Here is a 15,937-nt window from a genome sequence, read left to right as displayed (position 1 = left end):
ATCGGATGCTCACACATTCAAGATCAAGAGCCATCCTCCATGCTTTGTTAACAGCAACAAAGCACAACAATAGTCCTAACTGGAGCACTGCAGTACATTACTCAACGCTTGTGCCCAACAGGTTTTATCCCATTTAAAATCAGGAGGGTGCTTGACAGCCAGGACTCCAAATTCAGTAAATGCACCTTTTAAAAGGGTCATTATCAAATTACCAAAAACACAAACTTTACCACTAGACATTGTGCCTCATGCAAAAACATTTTTCACTTTGTTCTCTGAGGCAAGTTCCTTTGAGTGTTCATTCCAAGTCAGATTCACCAAACTCTTCTAAGTGGACAAACTTGTCATACATAAATCGCTCGTTCGACTCTGCTTGTGGAGGGGGCAGGGATGACATACTTTTGTAGGCCAACTCAGAAGTTAGCATTGGATTTTGGATTGTTGCAAAAGAGGTGAACAGAAGTTAATGACACTTACACATTTTGTTCAGCAAGATAATCTTCACAAATTAACACCACTTTTATGATTTTTGAAGCGTAAATGGGACGATAGAAGTAAAAAAGCTAACATTAAACTAACGTTAAGTTAAAGAACTACATTACAGACTAGACTTCAACATCACCACCACTAATTTTCTGACTTGAGCTTAAATCTTGTAAATAAAATCCACAAGTTGGAAAGTGTGAGCAAGAAAGGTTTGCAAGAGCGCGAGTATAAACACAACAAGGCTGTAAAGGCGGACTAGTGAGTAGTGCGTTCCATTTAACTCAGAAGTCCGAAACTGAGCTAGGAATGTCACAAGTTGACCACGTTCCAGTACAAGTCGGAAAACCAAGCTCTTGCCAGGTTAGCCTTTATCCATTGTTAGCAATACCAGTTGACAACAACACATTACGTAGTATTTTGCTCATACAAACATGTCCACAGACAGTTGGACAGCTGACACGTGGAACAGCCATCTTGGATTTTGTGGTCGGGGCTTCTGAGGTTTTCTGGGTGTTCCAGTTCAAATGGATTGCACCACAAGTCTACATCTTTGGCGTGCTGACGTTTAATGTCACTGACAACCCTGTGTAATCTGGCATTCTCTTGTAGAACAGTATGTGAGAATTTCTTCGGCTTTTATTAACTAGACCTTCTTTCAGCCATCTAACAACTTCGAGAAGATGGAACTGGAGGTGCTAAAGTGCGAACTCAGTTCTGGTTTTAGGAGTCATTCTTCCAGCAGTCCATTTTGTAAGAGTCAATTAAATCCACGACCAAGTATCCCGCATTAATCATATTTGCTGCTTAAGAGTAAATCTGGACGTTCGAGTGGTTCTTGCATGAGGCCCATTGATTGTGGGAAGTAGCTGTTGAGTTTTGAATTCCATTTTACAGTACTTCCACTGTATTGGAGTGGAGGCAGAAATCACAGAGGCAGATGGAGTATCTCATAAAACCACAATCGGCATGCCTAGATATGACTTAAGGTAAATTATAAAATTGGTTTATTACTCATTTGTCTGAATGGGCCCTTTAACTGAACTGCACGTATTTATAAATTGTCATGAAAAAAGCCCGAAATTCTAATTACTTTGAATCATAAAAGAGCTTTAATTTGCTAGAAATTATCCTAATTATTGGATGTGTAACGACTAATAGAATTATAAGCGTCACTCATCCTGCTACTCATACAGTATAAGTGGGGAGTTAAACATTTTAATCCTAAATGAACACCAACAAAGTCTTCTAATACGGATCCCTGGGACATATCTGGAGGACTGTGGCTATAATGGATACAGTATAATATGTGTGTATGTGTTTGAAAGCCAGAGCGATTTCAGTGTTACGCCATTAGCTCTGTAAAAGCATCCTTGTGTCAGTCTCTCAGAGCACTCTCATCGCTCTCTGTCCTGCAGTTGCCCTCTCTGTGGCTCTCCTGCCATCCAGCTCCTCCTCTCTCCATCCTCCCCCTCAGCTCTGTCATAAGCCCCGGGTGGGAGCTAACATGGGGAAAGCCCTGCTGCTCCACCCTGTGCACTGATGCCCTATTATATCTCTCCTAATGGGAGACTGGCAGCAGGATTATGACCACGGTGGGGGACAAATATTCCCAAACCCCACGTTCTGTTGGCACATGGGCCATCAGAGGGCTCATATGGGAAGAGGGAACTGTACCACTGACAACAGCGGTCATGTCATGCCAAGGATTAAACAATAGGACAAATGAATCTTAACTCAAGGTCTACATACTGATTTATTCCAGAGCCTCTGACCACGTCATCCAGTCTTCATTAGCAGATGGAATGTTTTTCAGTTATCAAAGGAAAACATGGACAATAAGTCCTAAAAGTGCTGAGAACACATTTGAACATGTACAGTTCCAAGACAACTAAATAAACCCCTTGTGCTAATGAAGACTGGGAAATCAACCAATGTGTTTTTTTCAGGGCAGATACAGATGCCAATTACTTGTAATCAAGGAAACCAACAACTGATATAAAAATGTATGTGTGTCAAAAATTTGAATAAATGATGGAGTGTGACTAAGTACATTTATTCAAGTACTCTACTTATGTACAGTTTTGAGGTACTTTACTTGAGCATTTCCCTTTCCCCGTCTGTGACACAGCAGCCTTCAGTATTGACAGGCTATTACTCATGGCGTTCAACCAATCACACAGTGCTGTGGGTGGGACACTGATCGAGACTAGACAGTGGTGATTACAGACAGGTAGGGGCGGTACATCAGAGCCAAAGTAGGCAATTTTTTAGTTCATTGATTTTATTGACAATAAATAAAAAAATCTGAATAATTGGATCTGATAATTGCCCAGACTGATAATCGGTCTATTCCTAAAGACTGAAAACTGGACTCTATAAAGTAGTTTTCATAGTTGGCGGTGTCCCCCATTCCTTTGCTGGGAATCAGCAATCCAGCGTTAGTTTATGTAATCTTATCTCATTTATAACTGCCATGCGCTTTAGTGGTCATTCTCCTACAGTTGGTTAGGAGCTGTGTGTCAATTACTGCTAATGCTGATACTACTTCACATTAAAAGCATTCAACTGGTGAAATGCATGGTGGTTTTTATTGTGAAGCAGTCACAGAAGTTAGGTTAATGCTGACAACAACCATTCATCAGAAATGTTTCTACAAAAAAACTTTTGGTCAATTTTTGAACAGACTTGGACTCAACCGTGGCTACAGCCCAGGGTTACTATAGAAGCAGGGAGACAGGAAAGACTTACTCGGATTTAAAACTAATAAAGAACTCTCAGCAAAATAAAGAAGACAGGCTATAAGACAGAGTTTAAAATTACATTAACCAGCAGTCCTCTGTTACACTCACCTAAATACAGTCAGACTTCGCCCACTGTACATATTGCCATTCGCAGGAGGCAAACCTTTCATAAATGTGACAATATCATTTCTATAAGAAAAGCACATGCACACAGCCTGAGGCACTCAGAGGCCCTCACTCTGTAAATCAACATTTCTTTCTTGCCCATGCATGCATGTCCATCACAGGCCCCTGCTACACATTCAACAATAAACACAGAGAAGCAATCACAAAGTGGCTCAATACCATAAATAACACAGATAGTTCATAAAAAGTATTTTCTTATTGTATGTCTTATTATGTAGGTAAAGCAGTTTGTATGGATGAGCTGAAGACAGGCTTTTGTCAGCATCTCTTCAACCTCTTCAAGCCTGGACATCAATATTTAAGATCAAATGCAGCATTGAGTTGTGATATATCTGCAAAGTGTTGCTGGAATAAATGCTGAAGGACAGGATATGGATCAGCCTGATCCATGATGGATCGATCCAATATACTTTTTAAAGTTTAGGTTATTATTTAAGATATTAAGTTAAATAAATCTCACAGGATAAGGGCATGGTGAAGACCTGAACACAGCTTTATTCACAGAGCCGTCACTTTCTGATGAACAGGCTCATCCTGCGTTAGTCTTTCATTGTTAAAATTTTCTCTAGGTATCGAGATAATATTGTTATTGTGAATTATTTTGGCCACAATAATCACGTAGTAAAAATTTGATATCGTGGCAGCTGTTAATATACTAATTCACCTTCATTTTATTGTCTGTATTTTTATTTTAATACTCATTTTTGTATTCAGATATTTTCTGTAATACAGCTGTGATGGCCTGACTGACCTGTACCAATCAATGATAATCTTTTTTTAAAGTACTATCATTATAATCTAAGCTATTCACATTCTCAAAAACAACACATACTATTAGTATTGGTAATATGGTTACATCAGATAACTAGGGCATTACAGTGGCAGCTTATTAGCCGGCTTGAATGATTTTCCATTCCATTGGTCCTTTGACATTATAATAAGTTTAAGTCTTTTACAACACAGCAGGAAGTTGTAAGTTTGGCAAAATTAGATAATTTATTTGTGTGTTTGCACTGCAACATTAATTAAAGTTCAGTTAAATTATAAAGTCACACACCAGACACAAACTAATGAGCGCATAAATTAAATAAATCACACGTGTCCCGTGTGCTTCCAGTAAATTGCAGTGAAATGAACACACTAATGTGCAAAAAGACCTAGTAGTGGAATAAATGGTTCAGTTGAACATGCAGAAAGACATGCAGAGTGAAACTGTTGACGGATTGCATACCTTTTAACCTTCGACTCTGAGAGTTAAGTCGCGGCCAGGAAAGAGGAGGTGAGAGCAAAAGGGGAGCACTTAAGAGTTATATCTGACCTTTACTAAATTTAAAGCTAAATGAGAGTGCAGAAAGGATAAGCAATATTCAAAAAAGGTCAGCCGCAGTGACAGGGGTCCAAGAACGCGATTACATTTGCTTTGCTGACCTCGGGGTGCGAATGCTCGGAGACGCTGGACGGCGATTTTTGACCTCTCCCACGAGATGTTTCAGGGAAGAGAAATAAGCCATTAACGGGTGAGGAAAGGTCTGATAGCACTACTGTACCGGAGCAGAGCCTTACAGTGATATTATTGCTTTTCCCAGTGAGGGAGCAGAATCATTGCCATTTCAATTCCTACAATATTATTTTGTCTGCCAGTCAAACACATAAGTCCTATAACTGTCAGATGATAAAATATTCAAAAACTATCCCCGGCAGGCGTCTCCTGAGTTGTTACACTGATCATTTCTAATAAGCAATATATGAAATAGCTGCAGTGTATATGGGGAAAGTCATATAACACTCGTTGTAATGGATTACGGCTCTGAGGGAGTATATTATTACTCTGAAATGAGCTAGTGCTGTAATACCTTTTTTTTTAACGAAATGCCCGTGTGTATATCGCATGACAAAAAATTCCAGTATTCAGTTTTCAATGAAATCTTTTATCACCACTCACTGTCCAAGTAGACCGAGTACAAAGAGAATATGTTCCATCAACATTATTTCCCCGCGCATCATTAAAGTGGGCTTCATTTGCAGTGAAAAAGCCTTCCTTTCTCTTTTATGTCCCTGCTACTGAATCCTGCCGGCTGCAGAACAAGGTAACTAGGGTTGGGAATTCTCTGCACGGCCAAGAGAGGATCATGAATAGTGTTTAACTGCTCCAGCTGTTGTATGGTGGTTAGTAAAGCAAGTGTGCCGTGGAGAACTGCTAGAAGAGATAGCCGAGATATAAACGGAGCAGCAAACCGCCAAAAGTGGTTGGTGCCAGAGGGAAGGACAAACAGGCACTTATTTATGTATGCCTGGACTTGCAGGAAGAGCCTCAGTGTTTGCACTGGGAAACAGATGCCTGTATTTTGCTGTGTACACAATACCATACTACCTCACTGTTACACAGCAGCTATGCTTTTATTCCCTAAGGCCCTTTCCCTAACCTCAGTATTCACCACAATGTGCCAACTTTCACCCTAACGACTAATTTGAAATTTTAAAATTCATTTTGAAAACGCTCATGTCAAACATATTTTATCACGCTTCAAATTATTTATTTCAAAGTCAGTTTTAACTTGCCCTGATACAAATAGTTTTATTTAGTGGCTTTCAGATAACAACAAAGACCCTTTTAGCTGCCATGCAAGCGAGATGCTGTCGGCTCTTGTTATGGCACTCCAGTGATGTGCACAATGCATAGTTGGAGTTTGCCCTCTTCCTCTACCACTACCCAACTAAACTCCTGTTTCCAGGATAACTAAAATGCTGACTTGCACTTCAGCTCATAAACTTTGTGCCGCCATTTTCTCTTGAGAGCACTGAGCATGTGCATGCAAGCATGACCTAAGTGACATTATAATAGCCCCGGGCAAACAGGAAATCCTTATTGTGATAAAGATACCAGTATTGGGTATTGAGTCCGATACTGATACCTCACCCGATACTACTTTACAGCAGTGTGACGTTATCTAACATCTTGTTAGTTGGGCAGGTCGGCAGAGGAGAAGCGATGTCAGCAATATTTTAGGCAACTTTTGCAACATTTCAAATATTACAGTCAGAAAGTGAGCAACATCTGATGAAAATGAATAGAAATGAAGAACTGTTAGAACTCTAATAGTATCATTCAGTACTCTTATGTGCCCTAATGTAAGTAATGTAAAAAGTGGTATCTGTGTGCATCCCTAGGTGAAAGTTTGGTTTAAGTTCCAATTCACTAAACCTTACGTTAGTTAAGAATATTGTCTCAATCTACAAAAGTCAACCCAAACCTTTACCTATCTTATGATCTCTTATACAAGAAATCCCATTCCCCACCGTTAACCTTAAAGTAAACCTTGAAGCTTCCAGAAGTGAATACCAGCAAAATGTCCTCTTTTTGAATTCTCCTAATTGTTCCATCCATACGCAGACATTTGGTCCTTGAAAGCATAGACACCACCCCACACAGCCAGCTGCAGGCTTTATCAAAAAGCACCTGGGCTCAGCAGAAAAACACAATCTCCGGAAAATAATTGGCCTGACATGCAGATACACAACAAGATGGAAAAGGTGGAAGGAACAGCGAGCTGCCGTCAATCAATCAGCGAGAAAGCGATATCTGCGTGGGAAGGGCGAAGAGGTCTTGTCAGAATGAAAAAGTAAAACTATTGCCATTGGCAAGGTGGCCCGATGTTATCTTAAATATGTAATAAGGTCTGACTTCAGGATCAAGCACACAGTGTGGTTAAAGTGTATGCAGGAAAAATCTGTATTCTGTGAGAAACTTCCATGCATCAAAGTGCTGCATAGTGTTTTGAGGCTTACCTGGAACAAAGCTCCCCTGCACCACCTCCTTGTACGCCCACCATCCTTCGTGAATTTTCGGCGGATTCGGCTGTGCTGTTAGATAAGGAGAAGAAACACAGGAACAAGGGACATCAATCACTTCGATCTGAAATTCAGACAAGAAAGCAAAAACACGGTCGTGCCGTGTTCAGACGCTCTCCAGCTGAAACACTGCGTTTTTTTCTTTTTCTTTACCGGCCTCATCATTTCCAGACGCCCTGCTAACCTTCTCAGCAAGAGGCCTCGGCAAATAGACTCCCTGGAGACGGCCTCGGAGCAAAGGCCTCTGATTCAACCTCTTCTTTCGGTCCAACTGCACACACACACGTGGTACACACACACACACACACACACACACACACACACACACACACACACACACACACGCATACTCCCCTGTGATGCAATGACTCCCTAGACGTAATTATTGAAATGCATTCTGTCATGTTGTGTGAGCTGTGGAAGAAAGCCCCAGATTAAAGCAGGGTGGTACAGTATAATTGAGGTTACTAAGTAAAGGTCTCAGTACAGGGAAAGAGTTGTGACCGAGAATTACCCACCAAGCCTTCAGGATATTGCTTTTTACACCTCAACTTTTTTCCCCGTCTCCTGTTCATTCACCAAACGCACAAAGCGGGGCTTAATCGAGGGTCTGGAGGTTGACCCGCTTGCTTGTTTTTAATGAAAGTTGAGTTGGCCGAACAACCCTCCTCCCTCCGCTATTCCCTCCAAACAGCCTTGCTGCAGCAGAGTTCAATTTCAGAGAGGTGGGCCGGCTGGACATGGTCCAGAAAAAGCTATTTTCTCAGAGGGCAATCTCTGCTGCCACAAGTTGAAACGGAGGGGGAAAACGGCAGTTGCATCCTGTTTGTCAACCTTTTTCTCAAAATGATTCATCGTTTCTCCATTTTTTCACGGAAAATGAACTTGAAGCAAACACCACCTTTGATTGGAGTGCGCCAAAATCAGTGCAACACCCAACCAAGCGGCAGCATTGAGTCAGACTTTCTGAACCATTAGAGGGAAGCTGGCCCCCTGCCCTGCACTGCTGGACCCTGACAAAACTCCCACAAACTGCAGCACAACATAATTTATAAAGTTTGTATATAGTCAATTTTACACAAAGTGGAATCCTAAAAACACAGAATCAGAATCACTCTGCTGTTTCTAACAATTGTTTTCCCTCTTTTGAAGCTTTTTTTCAGGATATGACCATGTTTAAATTGCTAACACTAACACCATGGCACTGTAAAATTCATTGTGATGCTTTGGTGGAGTTGTTATCATAAAGAGAGACTCTGAGATGTTTGGAGCCTTGGTAGGATTATTAGTGGAGCTGTTTCTCAATATTAAAAACACTTTTCCCATAACCCTCTTTGCTACCTGTGCAGACAAAATGTTTCTTTATTTTACATCTGTGTTCGGAAAGCAGTACCTTTTTCTTGGGCCACAAAGAAATCTTTCTCCGCCATGTAAAGCCCAAGAGTGGATTCTGAACTAAACCCAGCCTGGAGGTATACACTGTGAAATGCAGTGTTATGGCTAAAGTCGCACACAGCAAAAATTTGAGCCAAAATGGATTCGCTGCAACGGGTGAATTCAGGAGGAAGCAAAGAGTTTGACTTTGGTGAGCTCTGACACGTGAATTCCAGCAACTGACCAATAGCAAATCATCTTGAAGTGCTGACAATAAAGGGAACAGTGCCCAACAGTGTTAGGCACGTTCTTTGAAAAGTGTGATCAATTATTCATTACCTATTACTAATTTACAAAGCTCAACAGTGAAATTCATTTGGTACATTACTAAATTACCTTCTGTCACTCACAAGCTCCTTTAAAAGGTGCCTTTCAACAACTCCAAAGCTAACACGTCCACACCTAACATCTTCTGTATCGTACAATGGAAAATGAGAGTGCTTTAATGAGGAGCCAGTCTGCGGTTACAAGCCAACACATTGCTTCTGTGTGAAGCTAACATGTTACCAGACTAGCCTTTCCACTGAATGTGTAGTAAAGTCCATTACTCTACATGCTATTAGAGAGTTAATTTCACTTATTTACTCCCTCCTTTATTTGACTATGTATTATTCTCTAATGCATTATATTGGTTTTCCCATGGGGAGTGGTCTGTAATGTGCAGCCTTGGCAGACAGTGATAAACTCTGTGGTGGAGCTTGCAGGTAGCTACATTACCTGGTTCTTTCTTTATTTTTAGCATGGGATTACGTGTGAATAGCATTAGCAAATAGCATTTTTATAAACATTTTGGATGTTATGTCTACGCATTTGAAGCTTTTTGTGTGGCATTTAACAATGTCAGAGATGGCAAGATTGAGATTTGGACGTGCAGGAAAAGATGTGAAATCAGTTGATTATTATTATTGATAATAATTAATATGTGGCTAATGTTGTGACACAGTGGAAGTTTAGGTACAAAAAAAATTAAATATGTTACGTAAATGAACTTAAATAGGTAGATTAAAACATATACAAGTACTTTAAATGTATTTTATTTTTCAGTCTCCTGGGTGAAAGTCCCGTTTTTTTGACCAATCCATCCACCCTAACTTCTCTTTACACTATGTCATCTGACTTTTTTTTTTTCTCTATGACATTTGACCTAAAAATGACACGGCGTCTCTGCACAATATAATTCAGTAGAGACATAAATGTTTTATTCATACGCCATTTGGTGATACCAGCCTGATCTTTTTGTATTTTTTGTTAAAGCTGGCTGTGGGAGACCTAATATGATTCTGTTATTTCCAAGTCATTGTTTACTTAAAAAATGTGTTGCCAGTCTCCTGTATCCTGTCCCAGTTTATTTTTTGGAGCTTGTTTCCACCAGAGCTGGTTGTACGTGGGAGACCTATTAACATTCTGTTGTTAGCAGACCCCAGTTGGTAGAGAAATAAACAGCTGGAGGCAGCAGTGCAGATTTGAGCATCATTCATTACACAATTAAAGAAGAAAGTACACAAGTGCAAATATGCACAGAATTGAAATAAATATCACTTCACAATCCAACTCCCTACCCCCCAAAATGTTGAAGCAACAGGGCATTACAGTTTTGTAACTGCTTTGTAATTACTGGATTTAAATAGTCATCTTTTACACTACTTGTTATCTAGAAAGTAATCATATTACTGCAACAGATTACTTAGTAATGCAATGCTGTGAAATTAAAAGCAATGCTTTTCGTATTAGTTTTGTCATGAACAAAACTAGCAACAATTCTAGCCACTGTCACCAAGCTTCAAACACCACTAATTTCATACAGGACGCACAGATTAAATGAGCTGTGTCCCTGTTTTCTACAACTTCACACCTGAGGCTGGTGCCCCTGTTCTCTTTTTTGCTCTAACTAAACATAGTATGACAACATAGATAATTCACTACGCTGTACAGTACATTTACATATAGCTAATCTCACTGCTGAATAGATAATGTAGTGTGATGATGGTGAACCACTTTATCAACTGCAGAGCATTTTCATCATGTTTTATGAGATAAAAGTGCAGCAGTAAGAAATATAATGAGCGGTCAGACAGAACAATAGTATACAGTGTTATTGGGTGTTTGTGTGTGTGTGTGTAGGGGCGGTAGTGTGTGTAAGAGAGAGCCCTTGGGATTCTAGCTACTGTAAGTAATAATATAAAGGCGATTCAGAGGCCTGTGGATATGATCCTCTTACAAGCTACCGACAAGAATAAAGATACAGTCCTCTCTTACTTTGCACATGTGCGCTGCAATAACAGGCTGTAACAACACAGCTGCTGTCCCTGCTAAAAAAAGAGAATAAAACACCCTTTTTGGATTGATATGCCCACTCTCCCCGTTATTTCAGTCTAATTAGAGTGAATGTGAAACAATTTTATCACCATCAGTTTTAGACAAATTGCTGCTGAGATACTACAATGATAAATTCTGTGAGGTAAATTGAACCTTTCATGATCCCTGTGGGAAAACTGAGCTGCTGCAGCCGCCAAACGGCAGCACTAATTACAGCAAAATATATTATGAGGAATATGAAATTGAAAAATGTGAAAATATATGAATTACCCAATTATGCAAGATGTAGTAAATGGGAAAGAAAATGCATGCAATATAAAGTATGACTAATGAACAAAGTCTTTTTGATACTATTTTCATTTTTTTAATCAAGATGTAGGGCTAAGTATACTGAGTCTGGAATGTACCATGTAATGACTTTTTCAATGTGTAATAAACAATTAAGTTCAGTTAATAATGTAATATATTATGTAAAACATTAAGAATTATTCTCATACATAATTGAATAATATATTAATTTCTTTATTTAACCTTTTTTCTACTAGTTTTTTTATTATTCTTGATTTGTGGTTATTGTATAAGCTTGCAGCTTCTTGACCTTTCCTGTGAGTATACGTTTGGAGAAAAGCTGCATATGACTGTGATATTAGTTTTAAGTTCAATTAACTAAATGGAACTGGTAAAACTACTAATGAAAATATAATAATTAATCAATACTATACTTGAGTTACTCAAATTGTGTTGTAATGAACTTAAATGGTTTGAGGCAATCAGTTTTCTCAAATTGTTGCAGTGGAACTCGTTGGGTTCCAAGTCTTTATGTTTAGTGCAAAGTATATAAATTCTACATATTGTGCTATAAATATGCATAACGACTGCCCTCTAAATGGTTGAAACCGGCTATTTCAGTTGAATTTTGCCTTTGGCTGATCTGGAGGCAGAGGATGTATATGATGGCAGCATTCGTCACCAGCCAACCACCCCTCCCCACTTACTGCTATAAAACCAATGTCTCGACTGTGCAGACTGTGGCTGTAGGCTGAAACTCTACCACAGACACTGGGAGTTTACTTAATGTTACGTACCACACAGAAACTTTTAAAACTTCCGTGAATGTGCTTCTAGTGACTGTCAAAGCTCCAGAGGATTCTCTGTGTTGTTAGTGTGGACATGGGGAGCCTGACATCTGATAGATATATTTGAATATGGATCACAAAATTAATTTTGAAAAAGGCTTATACATTTCACTTTGTCACTAGTTTATATCTGCCATGTTTATGTATCTTCTTTAATTTAAAGATGGGTAGGCAGTGTGCAACCTAAAATATAATTAAGTCCAACCCACAGGGCAGCAACAGGAGCAGGATTAGCAGGAATGATGTGTGGGATCTGAGCGAAAGAGCCAAGTTTATGAATAAAGAAATTAAATTTTATGTATTCCATTCAATATCAATTTAATTAAGCGTAAAAAAGTTGTGATGGCACACTCCAGACTCATAATCATGTAGGCTTCTGTTTTTGCTGGATAGGAAGTGATAGCAACTGGTAGCGAATAGATGAGACATAATCACTTCCTGTGGCTCATCAGAAGAGAGTGGTAGGGAAAGAAGCAGCAAAACAAGCACTGTCCCATTTCTCACTATGCCTGGCTGTGGCCCCAAAACACACTTCCTGACATCAGCAGAAAGGAAATGCCTCCAATCTATAAAGGGAAATGCAGACGAGACGCTGTAGGAGGTGGTATATGGGAGGAGGGGTTGATGGATCACCATTTTCCATTTTATCGGGTCCCAGAGCTGTTTAGATAGACAGTATAGGCACAGTGCAGAACAGGTATGATGTTTAAACAATCAATTAGGTAGCTTCTGAGGTAGAAGAAGAGTGGATGCTGCATACTGATAATGGAAAATTATTTTTGAATGCTTTTCTATAGGGTGCAGGGATGTGATGTGTCATTCTAAAAAACAGAACTCAGTTGTTCTTCTGAACCCTTAATTGACCAACTTTTCTCTCTATCCGACATCCACAACAGTTTTACCTAGTTTATTAGTGTATGGGACAAGTACAGAGCAGCAATGACAGTTGCAGAAGCAGTGTACGATGTACTGTGCACATGTATGTACTTGAATGTGCTTTGAGCTGGCAGGTAAGTGTTGTACCTTTAATTGAGAAAGCAGTGTTCCAAACAAGTCTTACAGTGTCAAATTCTACAATTTCCTTCGGATGTACTTCGGGTGTTTGTGGCAATATTGTGAAATCTAGTTATGAAAGTGTTGAAAATGGGTGGAGCTAGATGGTGGAGACATTTTAATGAGTGTGTGCAGTTTTAACCATTATTAAAATAGTCACAACTCGGGATATACTTTTTACTCATAATACTTTTATTGAAGCAGGACTTACACTACAAAGAACGAGCCGCTCATAGGGATCCCGTTACATTTCTATAATTATTCAATAGCATCTGTGCTGCTGAAGATACTCCCCCAGACAAATCCTGACAAAACTCCGTAACAAAATGTTTTAGGGGAAACATGACTAGAGATATAGTTTTCAATATAAAGGTTGGGCCATCTCAGACCCCATCAGCTACTGTCTGACCATGATCTAGGGGCAACAGGCAATGTTTTTGGGAATATTTTGAATGCTACTCAGACAAACAAAATATAAATAAATATACAAACCAGAAGGCTTCCAATGCCAATATTTTGGACCCTACAGATTCTGTATTCATATGCAGATATCTGAATATAGAGATTAGGGTTAGGGCCGCAGTTAAAAATGAACAAATCACCAACTGGTAGTTTTAGCTCATGATCATCAGCTCTATGAGTTCACCATAGGTATGTAAATGTGAGCTTGCCCCAGCAGGAAAAGTAAATTGATCTGATCAATTGCTTGAATGTTGAACTGATCACAGAACAATGGCCAAGTAGCATTCAAAAAGAAAAAGAAATTATCTCCATTCTAAACTTTACTACCCATGGATTTCACTGGATTTGCACAATCATTAACTACAAAGTACATCAAGTACAGATATCATGCTTAGACAGTTTTATACACATTTTGTACACTACAGTGTTAGAGGAAAGCAATACACATCCAACCCCAGTACAGTACATTTATGTGACAGCTTTAGTTGCAGCCAATTTTATAATTCTAATATTTACAATTTTTCTTGTTCCTCTTTCCTCATTTTTCCTACTTTCACTCCATCTTACTTTATTTCTTTCCATCTTCTTTCCTTTGTCCTCACATCTCTTTATTTTCTCATATGATTCCTTTTTAGTGGCAGTAAATACATCAACTAAATCACCATTCCATTCAACATTCTTAGTTCTTCCTCTCTTTTTTCTTTCTTGTCTTTCTTTCCCACTATTTTTTTCCTTTTATTTCTTCATCATTTCCATGCTTATTTCTTCCCTTTTTCCCTCCTTTCTTCTGTCCTTCCTTTCTCCACTGCTGTAAAGACATCTCCAATATGCTCTTTCATTGCTTTATTTTACCTTTGTTCTTTCCTTCTTTTCTTTCCATTAATCTATTTATTTCCTTCCATCTTTCATCATTATTTCTTTCTTTTCTGTCTCACCATTTCTTTAGGTTTCCTCTTATGGTTTTCTTCCTCCTGTCTATCCTTCACAGTAATACAAAAAGTTATTTTAACCCAAGAAAATTGTTCATTGATTACATTTAGAATTTTAGGTAATGCAAACTCTTTTTTGGAAGTTTAAAAACATTCTTAAGCAGTTTTTATGAGTAATTTTGTTTTTGCTGTTTTGCTTCCTCCTCTTTTTCTCTTTTCCTTCTGTCCTTCCTTCCTTCTGTCACGCACTTTTAGAATCAGGCTTTGATGTGAATATTTCCAGTGTATTCTTATGATTTTATTTTGATGACACACACACTGCTATGTATTGTATTTGTTTTTTATGTGTGTTATGTTTTTAATCTTTTTTTTTAATTGCATCTCTGTCTGTTGGTGTGTTTGTCGTTGTATCTCTCTGCCTCATATTGCTTTTAATTTCATTCTTTATTGCTGCTATTTTTTGTGTGTATGTAAAGCACTTTAAACTTTTTTAAAAAACGTGCTATAAACACAGTTATTATTATTATAGTTATTTGTCTGTCCTTACCTATTACTCTGTGTTTTTTGTTAGTTTCTTTTCTCGTTTAGTTTCTTCCACTCTCTTCCTTTCCTTTCCTGTTACACTGATCTGAAACCTTGAACAACTCCAGATATACTCCAGTATTTTACCACCCAGCCACGCCAAACTGTACTCTTCTAACTAAATACTTTTACTTTGGAAACTTTGGATTACATTATATTCCTAATACTTTAACCAAAGCAGTACTTGTACATATTGCTACTTCTGTTTAGAACTCTGATTCTCTGACTGGACCCAACAAACCCGGTTCAGGTCAAAAACTGATTCCGTAGGTTGGGCTCAGTTTGGCATCGCACAGATGTTTTCTGGGGTCAGGTCAGGCCTGATCATTGGGGCCCGATCAATGGTCTACTTTAGTACTTTAGGTAAGTATAGGAGTGCTTTATTCAGACAAGCAGTCAAGTCCAGAGTCTGGTATCTGTCTCTTGACTAATACATACATAAATTACTTCACAGAACCACCCAAAACAAATGTGAAGTACATGTACCACTAAGACAAACCCAGAACCACTTGAGACCTCATCCATTCGCCACCTGGTTCCAAATAATACCATGCCTTTGCTATAGTGTTGGTTTGAAGCAAGGAGGCTCCTCTAAAGCTGTATGACGGATCAGGTTGGCCACAGCCTCTTACTGACCTGAATCCTATTCAGCACAGCACCGGCCTATTTCATCCTCATACTTGGGAGTCTGGCAGCCAGCCCCCACCATCCTCCCATAAAGTCAAAATAGAGAGTGACTGTAAATAAACAGTTCATTTTCATA

At 39.0% G+C, this 15,937-nt stretch overlaps 1 protein-coding gene across 1 annotated transcript in view; it reads right to left on the bottom strand.

Annotated features, from left to right (window-relative positions):
• Positions 1 to 15,937, bottom strand: part of ca10a (carbonic anhydrase Xa) — a 222,516-nt gene that overhangs the window by 187,660 nt on the left and 18,919 nt on the right. The window contains exon 3 of the mRNA XM_051416835.1: positions 7,200 to 7,274. Coding sequence (XP_051272795.1) covers positions 7,200 to 7,274 — 75 coding nt within the window. The remainder of the gene's footprint in view (positions 1 to 7,199; positions 7,275 to 15,937) is intronic.

Source organism: Dicentrarchus labrax, unplaced genomic scaffold (genome assembly GCF_905237075.1).
Source record: "Dicentrarchus labrax unplaced genomic scaffold, dlabrax2021, whole genome shotgun sequence".
Taxonomy (NCBI): domain Eukaryota; kingdom Metazoa; phylum Chordata; class Actinopteri; family Moronidae; genus Dicentrarchus; species Dicentrarchus labrax.
The sequence above is the reverse complement of the archived record's forward strand: the minus strand, read 5'-3'. Positions and strand labels throughout refer to the sequence as shown.